Source organism: Lutra lutra, chromosome 2 (genome assembly GCF_902655055.1).
Source record: "Lutra lutra chromosome 2, mLutLut1.2, whole genome shotgun sequence".
NCBI classification, from domain to species: Eukaryota; Metazoa; Chordata; class Mammalia; order Carnivora; family Mustelidae; genus Lutra; species Lutra lutra.
In genome coordinates, this window is record NC_062279.1 from 53688796 (window position 1) to 53703431 (window position 14636).

Sequence of the window (14636 nt, forward strand, 5' to 3'; positions counted from 1 at the left end):
AGCTTGTGCTCTCTTTCTCTCTGGCAAATAAATAAATAAATAAAATCTTTTTAAAAAATAAAGTAAATCAAGTTTGTCCCTTTAGGTAGTGGAAAAGGGAAGAACAGAAAAGTGTTTCATTCTTTGTTTTTACGTGCAGCTTAAGACACAGAGTAAGCTTTTCTTTTTCAAGGTCTGTTCTTTGTTGTGTAATTTTACTTTATTTTATTTTTCCAGTGTTCCAAGATTCATTGTTTATGCACCACACCCAGTGCTCCATGCAATACGTGTCCTCCTTAACACCCACCACCAGACTCACCCAATCCCCACCTCCCTCCCCTCCAAAACCCTCAGTTTGTTTCTCAGAGTTAAAGCAAGATTTGTCACAAACTGCAATACAACAGAGTTGATGGACTATATTCAAGTGAAACAAAAGGGAGCTTTAAGAATGACTTACTATTTATTTTTTGTTTCCCTGTTAATGGGGGAGAACAGCAGAAGAGATGGATTCAGGGAAGCTTGTGACTGAAAATTCGTATGGGGATTCAGCCTCTTCTCTCTACACCAAAATGCTTAAGCAGCCAAGAAAAGGTGAATGAAAAAAGACGCTAGCATTTGCCTTAGAAACCTTTAAAAATGAGTAGTTTTTTAAAAAAGAAAGTTTTAGTGGAGGTTGCCATTTCTATCCTTTCTGGCTTTCTAGACATCAAGTTGTGTTGTGTTTTGTGTGTGTTGTGTGGTGTGTGTGTGTGTGTGTGTGAAGATCTCCAAAAAGTGTTTTTCTGCTGATTTATTTATTTATGTCTCTTTAAGTTTTGAATGTCTTATAGCAATGACAGAAAACAGGATTGTTTGGAGTTGGCAATTCCTCATTACGAGCTCACCATAACTTGTAATAAGATGAACAAAGATAACGGGAAGAAGAGATCAATGCCTGCTCCCTTGTATTGTGCATGAAGTGATACTGAGAGGCAGCATCCCAGCAACCCTGGTGACTGACTTGTGGTGTGTTAGAACACATGAAAAAATAATTGTCTGGGATGGAGTCCTGTGATGGATGAGGGGGTTTGGGATCCTGTCTCATACTCGTCCCGCCCCCTCCAAACCACTAAACAGTTCAAGTCAACTGGATAGTAGAAAACACTTAACTTGAACCAGTGGGGTTTGGGGAGCCATGGAAAGGCCTGCTTTTCTGACTTAGGTGCTACTATTACAATATGAAAAGCTTATTCATTGTTCAACTGAATCTGAGTCAACGCTGATTACAAACATCTGTATGCAGGCAATTAAATTCAGAAATCTATGCCTTATGCTTTTAAACCAGGCTAAATCTGAAAAACATATTTCTCTCTAGTTTAGCTAAATCCCTTTCTAGTATCTTTAGCCTAAAACTCCCTTCACCCCCATCACCCATCCCCTCAATTTTAAGTTTCTCCCATTTGCAGGAATCCTATCCTAACCATCCCCCTTGCACATAGTCCTATGCCTGCCTTATGGGACAGATTCAGAAAGAGGATAAAAGAGAAACAGGATAAGCAAAAGCCAGAGGTGGGGTTTGGGGAAGCCTGTAATTTGATAAGGATTAGCTCAGATTAGGCAGGATTGGCAAATTGTGGTCTGATGGTGAAAGGTTTGGAATGTCTGGCTGGAGCTCCAGATTTCATGCCTTTGGAAGTAGGAGGCAGGAAGTTTTGAGTTGGCGAGTGACCTGGTTAGATGTTACAAACAGAATATTGAGGGTTAATTGACCAGGACAGACATGGGAAGCTTGAGAGTAATTATGAGAAAATTAAAAGTATATTAGCACATGTAAGATGTTATGAGAATCTGATCTTAGGCAGTAGAAGTGGGTCAGAGAAAAAAGGATAGGGAAAACAAAAAGACCTCAGGCTAGAAAGATCGAATTCTCTGTTTCAATTTTATAACAGCATCATGTTCACCATCATGAAACCCTAGGTGTCTGCTTGGGTAATCTCATAAATATATAACACCCCTTAACTGATAAGATATGGGAAGAGGATACAATAAAAAAAAAAATCAATTTAATCATATCATCTTAGTGACCATCAGAAAAGAGTGATAAAATTCATTTAAGAAAACTGATGCTTAAACCATCCTCGTTGCCAAAGAAACCTCCCCACCCTAACCCTCACTCCTACCCTGATGGGCAGGAAGAATGGAGCAGACTGTTAATCGACTAATATTTTGTAAGCCCTTTACAACAATTCTCAATAAAATAAGCATTGATTTCTCCAAAATTAGGTGGCCACAGTGATCCATTTAAAAAGGTCCTTGCTTTTATAAATGGATCACAAGGTAGGCTAGGAAGGTTAGGAATTAAGGCCGCTCAGTTCTGGAAAGTCTCCTACCAAAATGCTTAGCTATTAAATCGATATGAGAAAGTTAGACAGGAAGCAGAGTAATGAAAGAATACCATAGTTACCCTTTATGATTAAGAAAAGTGTGACCATAAATGGTATAAACTTTGTATAAACTTAATTGCAAAGACCATTATGTAGTATTATAGAATAGACCTGAAGTTCAAAGTAATTTAAAGCTCTTTTGGCCAACTTCTCACCTGTGCAGAGATGCCGTGTACAGGATCCCCAGCACATGCTTAGTATTAGACTTCGCCTATCTCCATGATCAACACATTTTCTACTTTCAGGGCAAATGTATTTCACTTGGAGTATTCTCATTCCAATGGTACATTATACCACATCCCTTACACCTCTTCTTGTCACAGCCCTGTTCCCTGGAGAAAACTGGGTCTATTCTACCTTCCTCCAAACAACTCCAAGTATGTGAAGCTTTGTGCATTTCTCCTTCTTGTGCAATAGGAGAAATGCACAAGAAATAAGAAATTAGGAAATAAAAATAGAATAATAAGAAATTAGAAAATAAGAAATAAAAAATAAGAAATAAGAAAAAATAAGAAATAAGAAATAAGATCCAAACTCCAGATCTCCAAAGTCCTCCTAGAATGCGATACTTTGACTCCAACCCAGTATCCTAAAAGTCATCTGATCAAGACAAAGGAGAGTGGAAATGTTAACTTCTGGTGTTTGGGAAACTTATGTTTTTAAAGATAGTCTAGAATGCTTTAACCACTTAATAGACATTTCATTCTGCAATTCAATAATCTCTATTTGATGCACATCATATTCCATATACTGTTTTTTGTTGTTGTTGTTTTGGTTTGGTTTTTCGGTTTTTGGTGTTTTTTTTAAGATTTTATTTATTATTTATTCAGAGAGAGAGAGAGAGAGAGCATGAGTGGAAAGGGCAAAGGAAGAGGGAGAGAGAAAATCCAAAGCAGAGTCCTCGCTAAGCACAGAGCCTGTTGTGGGGCTCCATCTCACAACCCTGAGATCACGACCTGAGCCAAAGTCAAGAGTCCGATACTGAACTGACTGCATCACTCAGGTGTCCCCCCATGCACTCTTTTCTATGCTGGGATTAGATGGAGAACAGAAACCGATAAAGTTCTTATTTCTGTAGAGGTTGTATTAGAGCAGAAAAGCCACAGCGATGCAAAAAAACAAATGACCAAGACAAACTCATTGACAATCAATGCTGTGAAAGTAAAAACTAAAACAAGTGTGATGCGATGGCCTAGGGTAGGAGAGCTAAACGGTTAAGTTAGAGTGATGACCATAACTGGGGCTGACTCTTAAACTGTGTTCTTCCCCACATGTGATGCTGGTGCAAACAATGTTTAGTTTTCCAGTCTCTTAGCAGCCACTTTATATTAGCTTTTCTGCCTCTGAAACCAAGATGATTATGGTTTTTGAATGGCATGTGCTGAAACTGGCTCCCAGCTTTTGGCTTTCCTTTCTGTACTTCCTTTTTCTCTGTAATTCTGCTCTCTCAAATCCTTGCTACTTTGTTGTCCTAAGCTCCAATATTTGTCCTGCTGCCATGTACCATTTTTTAAAATACTCTTTTTTAAAAGATGTATTTATTTACTTTACAGAGAAAGTGACTGAGTGAGAGAATAGGAGGAGGAGCAGAGGGAGAGGGGGTGAGAATCTCAAGCAGACTCCCCATCGAGTGTGGATTCTGATGTGGGGCTCAATCTCATGACCCTGAGAATCGTTACCTGAGCTGAAATCACAACTGGACAGACACCCTTGCTTAATTGACTAAGTTACCCAGCCGCCCCTGTGCAACATTTTACCTCTGTTCTATTTCATTTCTCTGCACCTTAGTAGCTGTGATCTACTGTTTTTCAGCACTCTTGAGGATTTAAAAATTATCCAGTGTCTCCAAGGAGAAGTAGTAAAAACACCACACTTATTTCAGTGAGTTTCTATTCTCTCCAGCATCTTGGGCCCTCAAAATTCTGATTGCTTGGATAGCTTTCCTTTGCCATCAATGAGATGTGTTTTATTATTATCACTCAATCAACCTTTCTGGTTTTCTTTTTTTTTTTTAAAGAATTTATTTATTTGAGAGAGAGAAACAGAGAGAAAGCATGAGATGGGGAAGGGCTGGAGGAAGAAGTCGACTTGCCACTGAGTGGGTACCCCAAGTGGACTCCATCCTAAGACTCAGCATCTTGCCCTGAGCTGAAGGCAGACACTTAACCAACTGAGTCACCCACGCACCCCATTAGTTTTCTTTTTCTTTATATCTCCCTTTCCTTCTTCCTTCTCTTCTCCCCTCCCTCTTTCCCCCTTTTTTTTTCTTTCTCTTTCTTTGTCTCTCCCTCCCTTGCTTGCTTCCTTCCTTCCTTGAAGCCCATCAAGACCAGAGACTACTTGGTAGTTTTTGTATTAAGCATACTGTATTTTAAATATTTTTTTCTGTTTTTAGATTTATCACATATTTTTCTATACCATCTTTGTTTTCAGAGCCTTCTTATACCAGTTAGCATTTTCCCCATAACAAAGAACTCATACATTTGTGGAATAAAACAACAATTTATTTATCTCACAATTCTATGGGTTGGCAATTTGGGCTGGGCTCAGCTGAGTGGTTCTGCTACATGAGTTAGGGTTGGCTAATCTTGGATGGTTCACTCACACATCTGCAGCAAGCTACTGAAGTGGCTGGGAACTGGCCAGTTGGCGTGGTTGGTTCTCCTCCATGTGGTCTCTCATGCATCAACAGGTTAATATCAAGCTTGTTCATTAGGAGGCAGGATTCCATGCACAAAAGTAGAAGCAAGCAAAACCCTCATCAGATATCACACAATATTGATTCTCCTGCACTGTTTTGACAAAGAAGGTCACAAGATCAGCCCATGCTGAGGTGCAGAAACAGACTCCAGCTGTTGTTGAAAAAGACTGCAAAGAATTGTGGCCATTTTTTTTTTTTTATAGCCTACATGCTTGACAAATCATTAATTCTAATAATTTAAGTTTCTTGGACTTTTGTACATTGATAGTCACATTCACAGAAAATAATAACAGTTTATTTTTTCCTTTCCAATTTTTATACTGCCTTTTCATTGCCTGATTGTACTGGATAGATCATTCAATCTCAAATGAAAGCTGACATAGTGAACATTCTTGATTTGTTCCCAATTACAGAGGGAAAGACTTTTTAAAACGTTTCACTGCTAATATCCTTTACTTTTTTGGTGGATGTTTTTCATGAGACTAAAAAATCACTCTTCCATTATTAGTTTTTTAGACACATTGTTGTCATAATTAAGAAAAGATGTTGAATTTCATTTTTTCTGCATCTTTTAAGATAATCATATGATTTTCCTTTTTATTTTGTTAATATGTTCATTTTCACAGAATATATTTGAAAGTTGAACCAAATTCAATTACTATAATAACCCAACTTGTTTTTGTTGTTTTTTTTTTAATTTTTTTTTTAAGATTTTATTTATTTATTTGACAGACAGAGATTACAAGTAGGCAGAGAGGCAGGCAGAGAGAGAGGAGGAAACAGGCTCTCTGCGGAGCAGAGAGCCCGATGTGGGGTTTGATCCCAGGACTCTGAGATCATGACCTGAGCTGAAGGCAGAGGCTTTAACCCACTGAGCCACCCAGGTGTCCCTGTTTTCTGTTATTTTTTGATGTGGAAGAATTTTTTTGTGTTTTAACTTTTAGGATTTTTATACTTATATTCATTATGGGAAAAGTGTGATTGGTCTATTTTTTTTTTAAATATTGTCTTTGGCAGGTCTCCAAGTCAAGGTTACAAATTGTGAATTGTCCACTTTTTCTGTACTCTGGGGGAGTGGATATAAAGTTGGAATCACTTCTTCTTCAAATATTTGGATGGATTAACTAGTGAAGAAATCCAGGCAAAAAAACTTTCTTCTTGGTCTATTGTCTTCCATTTTGTGGGGGAGGGGATTGATGGTACCAAATCTCCTGGGAAGTTGTGTCATTTTTACACATTCTGTCCTGTCAATCCAAGTTTCATAACCCAAAGTTTATTTTAAGTCTTAAACACTTAAAAGGTTTTTCAGTCTGATTTATAATTTCTTTAGCTGAGCAATTCTCTAAAAAATTAGTAGACTTTTAATCTATTTATTTTAGTCAATTTTGTTTACCTGAAATAAGTCTCAAATACCTTTAATTGTGATGGTAGTCATAATTCTCAAGCCTGATATGTTTCTTTGCACCTCCTCCCCACATTCTTCTCTTCTTTCAACACAATGGCAGCTGCCTTGAGATAAGGAGGCTTGGGTGGAGCTCTATACTCACAATTGTGCAGACTTACACTTTTTTTTAAGTTTTATTTTAATTCCAGTTAGTGTAATATTAGTAATATTTTAGTGTAATATTAGTAATATTAGTTTCAGGTGTACAGTATAGTGGTTCAACAGTTACACACAACAGCCGGTGCTCAACACAGCAAGTGCCTCCTTAATCCCCATCTCCTATTTCGCCCGTCCCCACCCACCTCCCTGCTGGTGACCATTAGTGTGTTCTCTACAGTTAAGAGTCTGTTTCTTGATTTGCCTCTCTTTTTATCTCTTTGCTCATTTGCTTTGTTTCTTAAATTCTACATATGAATGAAATCATGTGGCATGTCTTTCTCTGACTGACTGACTTTGTTTAGCATAATACTCTTTACTTCCATCAATGTAATTGCAAATGTCAAGATTTCATTCTTTTTATAGCTGAGCAATATTCTTTTCTGTACACATACCACATCTTTATTCACTCACAGTCAATAGACACTTGGGCTCTTTCCACAATTTGGGTGTTATAGATAATGCTGCTATAAACATGGGGGACAGACCTATACTTTAATGCATTTTTAATGCATCTTTAATGTAGAAAATATTTCTTAGTCTTACCTTTTTGTATTTGAAGTCTAAAGCCAGTTAAATTTTCCAAACCAAAGGCTCCAAATTTCTGGATTCTTCACTCTCCTCCCCCTGCCATTTTTATCACAAACTAGCCAGTTCCAGCCTGAGCTCACCTATGGTTTCTATACCTTGCAAATGTAACCAGAAAATACTCAAACACACTACTAGCATTCTGTCTTCTAACCTCTTCACCTAGAAATCATCCTCAGAAGGCACAGAAGCAATATCATTAGCAAACGTTTTATTTTTGCTTTACATCGTCCTCCATTTTTCTAGCCTCACTGCCCACTATCCACCTACTAAGCCAATGCCACATAGGTAGGATTTGGTTGTTGTCTGGCAACATTCCATTTCTATAACAACTGTATTAGCTAAGGTAATGTCTAGTGCTATAGGAGATGCATCCCCAAATTGCAGAAACTTAACCAAATAGAATTTATTCCTGTCAGACACAGAATTCAATGTAGGTGTACAGTGGGCAGCATTCCAGACAGTGAGTTAAGGATTCAGGCTCCTTCCATCTTGCAGCTCCACCATCCTTCAAATCCCCAGAGTTTACTCAGAGAGTGGAAAAGGAAATTCCTCACTTCCGGGAGAGAGACCTCACAATGCTTACTTGTAGGATTGCTACCACTGCTATTGACCAGTGATCCTGGCCTCCCCTTTTCCAAGAGAGATTTTACTGTAGATTTTCTCCCTCTGGTCATCATTACAAAGGGTGTGTGTGAACAAGTTAGATAAATTTTCTTTTGAGTTCACAGGTCACTAGCTCATGAGAAGCCCATGTCCTGATGGAGAGGACTGTGAGTCTACCAGAGATCTGGATTTGAGTTGCATGTGGTAACTGCATGGGATATTAGGTTGTTTCGCTTGAGCAGGAGTGTGTGTGCTCAGTGTGAGGAGCAAGGGCTTTATAGAGATTGCTAGGTGTGGCAAAAAATACACAAAGAATGCATTTGCTCATCAAAAATGCATGTTCCCTTTCTATTGTGTAGAGTTGTTTTGGGAAGCCTGTGTCTACAGATTCTACATTTCCCAGCATTGTTTGCATTTGGATAGGGTCATGGGACTAGATCTCACCAATGGGCTATGAGTAAAAATAATTTATGTCACCTGCAGGCTGAAATGTTTAAGAAGCAGTTTTCTTTCCCAGTCTACTGCTGAAAGTAAATTACCCCAAAGCCCTAGACAGTGGAGCTATAAGGCAGAGGATCCTGAACCACTTCTGGAAAGCTGCGCTCTGAATACCAGCATTAGATTGCTGTGGAAGCCAAGAAAAAAGTTTGATTATGTTAAGCCATGAATTTCCAGGTTTGTCTGAATCTTCTGCTACTCTTACTCAATGATTACAAAGTATACATAGTTCTAAAAATTTGTTTGTGATTACAGGAGCAAAACATTTGGAAGCCACAGATCTATTCTAGTTCTTCCATTCTATCTATCTATCATCTATTTATCTATTTACCTATATCATCTATCTCTTCGTGTATATGAAACTTATGTATATATATATGCACATATATGAATTTAAAGGCAGATAAAAATTTATTTACGCTTACACATTGAAATTTTAGATAATGGTGTCTGATTAGCATGAAATTGCTTTAGGGCAACCTAAATCTGGGAATTTACCACCTCATTCTCTTACAATTTAAACTCAACCAGTTGAGCCCAAGCATGATAGGATTTACTATGATGATCAACATGTTTTAGTATCACTGAATCCTTTTTTAGCTTCTATGCAGTAATGGTGAGACAGTATTTCTTTTTTTTATTTTTGCAACAGTATTTCTTAAGTACATAGCTAAAGTCACAGCGTAAAACAAATAAGACAAATGATCTTAAGGATGAGTGATAGGAATTAGTAATAAATCCGTACATCTCAGTGCATAAGTGCATGGGCTGTTAGTTATCTGCAAGATGTCTGCAGGGTCATTAGCTACTGAGCAACCAAACCCCAGACCACAGCACCATTTTATTATGGAGTTAGAGTGCTATCTTTACTCATGGCTCTTAAAAAATAAGCTCTAGTGGGTGCTAAGTAGCAAGCTCAAATCTATGATTGCAGCAGGATAAATATCAAATGTATGTTGTGTCTGTCACTTGTCGATTTATTCTCAAATCCATTCCCTTCCATTATATTGCTCAGCCCTTTATCACAAGGGACAGATCCTGTAAACTCCATTTTCCTTCCTCAAGAACAGAACACTGAAGGGCAGGCAGATAGGAGATTTTAGGATCATTTCCTCCCTCTCCTCTATCCTAAGGTCGCATGTCTGTCAGTGGCTGCCTCCTGCAGGGTTCCAGCTCCCACCAGGCAGCTCCAGCCCTGTAATCCTAGCCTTGCTTGGTAACCTTCCCAGTTGCTTCTGGGTTCTGACACTATCCTGAGTCCCACCAAGATATGGAAGTGATTGGGCTTTCCTGCTGGTTGCTTTGTCATCCCATCCGTTTCCTTTGGCTCTTCAGTTCCTCTAATACCTTTGTATCTATTTCCCCATATTAGATTCCTCAGACTTGAATGCTCTTTGCCAGATCAGACCTTAATCAATGCATTAATATTTGCACTAATATCCACATAGAACACAATTTATTGAAACATGTACATATAAATGTACCAACAAAGTAACTGGGAATTTTTTGTTGAATGAGAGAATTTATGTGTGAAAGTGTCACTTGAAATCTGGGCGAAAAATATATTTTAATGGTTTAAAATTAAACATAAAAATTTCTGTTAAAGGGGCAGCTGGGTGGCTCAGTCGGTGGAAGATCTGACTTTGGCTCAGGTCATGATCTCAGAGTCCTGGGATCCAGCCCTGCATCCAGCTCTGTACTCAGCAGGGAGTCTGCTTCTCCTTCTCCCTCTGCCCCTCCACCTGCTTGTGCTTTCTCTGTCTTTAAAAAAAAAAATCTGTTAAAATTTAGTGTAACTATATGTTGATAATGAAATTTTAGTAAGAAACAAAAGTTGTGCTAAAACATTTGAATGGTGGGTGCCTGGGTGGCTCAGAGGGTTAAAGCCTCTGCCTTGGGCTCAGGTCATGATCCCAGGGTCCTAGGATCGAGTCCCACATCTGGCTCTCTGCTCAGCAGGGAGCCTGCTTCCTCCTCTCTCTGCCTGCCTTTCTGCCTACTTGTGATCTCTGTCTGTCAAATAAATAAATAAAATCTTTCAAAAAAAAGCAAAAACAAAAACACATTTGAATGGAACCATTGGATTAAAATGGTAGTATAATTAGAAATTCAAAAATAGTGGGGCGCCTGGGTGGCTCAGTGGGTTAAAGCCTCTGCCTTCGGCTCAGGTCATGATCCCAGGGTCCTGGGATCGAACCCCGCATCGGGCTCTCTCCTCGGCGGGAAGCCTGCTTCTCCCTCTCTCTCTCTCTGCCTGCCTCTCTGCCTACTTGTGATTTCTGCCTGTCAAATAAATAAATAAAATCTTAAAAAAAAAAATAGAATTAGAGGCAATGCTTGCAGTCAATATTAAAACAAGTAGCTTTTGAACCTTTTTGAAACTGACTGTGATTCACAATAATAAAGATCTTAGATTGAGAATGTATATATTACATATCATGAGACAACTGCCGTGTTTTCTACTCATTTTCTTCCATTCTCTTTCACCATATCCTAGTCAATGTGACCCACAGAGTTTTGAAAACATGGTTCTAGGTGTGTTATAGGAACCATAACAGTCTTCACAGATTTATCCAAGAGATTAAGATATTACTAATCCTCGTTCACTCTGTCTTCCTCTATTGCTTTTGTTAGCTCAGCATGTTTTCCCACATTTTGGTAATGGCCGCATAATTTTCCACTTGGAATTATTCCTGCCCACCTCTCCTGTCCCCCAATGCTCTTTTTTCAATACCTCTGGGAGAGGCATGTCATCTGGTTCTGGTCAAGCAGAATGATCTTTGACCACACGGACTGCCTCAGTACCCAGTACATAATCTACACAAGGCCAATGAGATCTTCTGTCGGAAACAAGTTCTGCCAGACTGAAAGCTGGTGGAACTCCGGCTGTCGATCCTGAAGCCATCATATGGACAGAGCTGCCTAGGAGGGAAGCTAACCAAAGGGAAGAGACGGAATAGTGATGCCAGCATTTGTGAGCCTGTAGTCAGTCACTGTCCCCCCACAATGTGCATGAGTAAATTCACCTTTAGAAATTCAAATGTGAGAAAGAAGCTCCCCTTCAGATGATATTTAGTATGTGAAATGACTGAATTTTATTAAAAATTTACATCCTCAGACCTCTTCAGTAGCCTCAACTTGTGAACAGATAGAACAAAAATAGAAATCATCACAGTCACTTAAACTTTAAATGGCACAGTAAGTATCTGAAATTATTTGGATACAAAAATTAAGTTTGTTGGACATTTCAATGCCATTATCAAGTCTTAATCTTATTTCATTGTCCACATATTTTTAGTTAGGCTGTTCTGGGAACTCCCCATTTATTAAGAAAAGTACATTTGAAAAAAAATACACATTATTTACATTAGGATTTTCACTGAAAAAATACAATTAAAGAAATTAAGGCTTCCCCTCCCCAAATTTAATTTTTTTCCCAACCAGTATGCAGAGATATTGTATAACAGTATATATTTATTTAAAAAGCTATTTATAGCAGATACATTTTAATGTAAAATAAACTTTTACAACATAACTCCCTTTTTTTCAGTTCTACTCCGTATTTGATTTTAAACGTCTGCAGAGTTCACTGATTTGAAACAAATTCCATTCAAAGCACAGAGTATACTAAAGGGTGCCCATACAAGAAAATCATCCATAAATGAGAAGTTTTAGCTACAGTGGTTAACATTACAGTAGGAAAATATGTAAGGTAAGTGACATTTCCACATGCCTGTATTATTCCCTGATGAGTTACCACCACAATGTATGAACAAGCTTATGCATGATTATAACCCTTCTCTATCAGATATTCACGGATGCTCATCGCTTGTTTTTCAAATATATTATGTGAAACTCTGGACAGGAATTATTCTTATTAAAATTACTCCTAAAAAGTGAAGGCAATATTTCCCTATGGCAGAATTAAAACAGAGCAAGTTATGGTAACACTCTGGTGTCTCTAGAAAATCCTCATGAGTCTCTCACATGGAGGCCATTTGCTCCGAGATGGGAGCTTTGGACTTAACAGGCAGAGTGAATCATTTATACAATTTTCTACGAAAAAATGATTGGTTTGGAAATCTTGTGCTTTCACTATTTGTGGCATTAATTGCTTGCAAATAATGTTACCCAAAGCAGTTGCATTTACTGATCCTTACTGAAAATACTTGACTGGGAAAATAGCAAAACTTCACAGGCTATCTTTACCTCTTGTTATTATGACTTGGACACAAAAACATTTACAACTGAGGCTGTGACAAAATTGATTTCTTCTTCTCAATAGCTATATATAGAATACTAATTAAATTCTGGAGATTAGAAAAAGAAGAGAGTTCTATTAAAAATTAGGCACTATGGAACTTGGTACAAATGAAGTAACCTGAAAAATGTTACATTTGTATTTTTTTTCTTTAATGAGGTGATCTTAAATATAATATCCTAGGAGCACTATCATTTTTGCTATAACTGTTAAATATTTCATTCCTGAGATTTCTAGAGGAAATTAAATTTCTTAAAGTAAGCAAACAAGAAAGAAATTGTTTTCCTAGATGGGAGGCTGAACTGTGGATCAATATCTCAGCCAGTTACTTTGTCATTTTCCCATACATCAGATTCCTCATTTGGGATATATTCACACGGTAGTTTATTCTTTAACTACTGGTCCCAAAATATGCCACATCTGTAAAGAGCTGAAATGTTCAGCCAAAAGATGGAATATAAGTAAAAGTTATTGTTACTAAAAATTTGCCATTGTAGGTAGCTTCCCTTTTTTCAAGTGAAAACGTAAAAACAAAATGAGATTTTTACATCTGGATTGATTAAATAACAATTCAAGTATCTCCTTTAAACTGATATTCTGAAAAACATTAATGTTTATGTACCACAAATTTAAATACATTTTCTGAAATGCAGAATATTCCTTGGATATTCTTTGTTTTAATCATTACATGGACTATAAAGATCAAGTTAGCTTTGGTTCACATCCTTATTTTTGATAGTTCCTGATTTTTATCCAAATACCTAACTAATCATCTAGAAATAAAGTTAATATCAAATGCATGGAAGAAAGCTTCAGACAATAACACAATTACATTTCATTTTAAAAGCTATATTCTAATGAAGATATAGTCTAATAGAAGTCATTTGTTCTTATTTTCAGTTATGGCAGGTATATAAGATGTTCACTGAGTTTTTGCATGAAATGGAGTCGTTTCATAGTCTTGAAAATGAATTCCCTTAGAAGTTGTGATCTTCATAATAGCGCCATTCAAACCATCATCTTCAATGAGTGTTATTAATCCACTTGCAATCATTGATGGGCTAAAAATAAAGGAAACATTGGTTTTTAAAAACTCAATATAAGGCATAATTATCACTACACTTTGAATTGTTTTTGAAAAAAAAATCTACCTTTAACATGTAATAGGGAAATGGTATCATGAAGCTATGGCTACCTCTGTATTTTAGTCAGTTAGATAGATATCAACTAAATCAGATGATAAACTGAGTGGTAGATTTCCATGTCCAACCTTCTGCCATTCTGACAGGAAGAATTTATGAACTTATATTTATTGTTCAGAAAATGATTATTTTCTCATCTTTATCTTATAGTAGATCTTAGGCTTACCAGATAAAAATGGTATCAAAATAGAAATATGAGGAATTATAGATAACATTAACTGAACATCTATTATTTAATTGTTGCTCTTTTAAAAACCTTCCACCTATTAATGTATTCACGGACTTTCCAAAAATGCTATTTTAGCATTTTTTTCTAGTCTATAGGTGAGAAAATTGAGGTATCCATGGGTTGACAGATAAGTTTATGGTCAAGGGTGGAGGCACAATTTGATCCCTTTGTCATGACAGTTATGATTCTGTGTTGTGAAACCAACTGCTTGAACTCAGACACTGTTCGCCAAATATGTGCATTGAGAAACCATTTCTTAGGAAAACAGTTGAAGCTAGGGGGCCATATGAAATTTCACAAAAAGTAAATGTGAATATTGCTTGGAATTTAGTCAAATTAGGTATCATAACTTCCACAGGCAACTAAACACCATATATATTTTTTTAAATCTCATTATGGCCAACGGCATTATGATGCTCTGTTTCTTGGAATTCATGTGTAAACATTCTATTCAGACACCCCCAAAAATATTTTTTAGTGTGTCTGCCAAACCAGCACTTTGAAGCACCCTTAGTTTCTCAGATTTAAAGGGTTATTTTTTCCCATTTT

The 14636-nt window shown here is 37.2% G+C and overlaps 1 protein-coding gene and 1 long non-coding RNA gene across 2 annotated transcripts in view; one reads left to right on the forward strand and one right to left on the reverse strand.

Moving 5' to 3' along the window:
* Positions 1-11035: 11035 nt before the first annotated feature.
* LOC125092920 (uncharacterized) lies at positions 11036-11679 on the forward strand. Its single transcript, XR_007125103.1, has 2 exons — positions 11036-11196; positions 11250-11679. It is a non-coding gene; the product is annotated as an uncharacterized LOC125092920 (long non-coding RNA).
* Positions 11467-14636, reverse strand: part of HPGD (15-hydroxyprostaglandin dehydrogenase) — a 31267-nt gene continuing 28097 nt past the window's right edge. Inside the window, exon 7 of the mRNA XM_047717424.1 lies at positions 11467-13717. Coding sequence (XP_047573380.1) covers positions 13579-13717 — 139 coding nt within the window. The 3' untranslated portion in view covers positions 11467-13578. The remainder of the gene's footprint in view (positions 13718-14636) is intronic.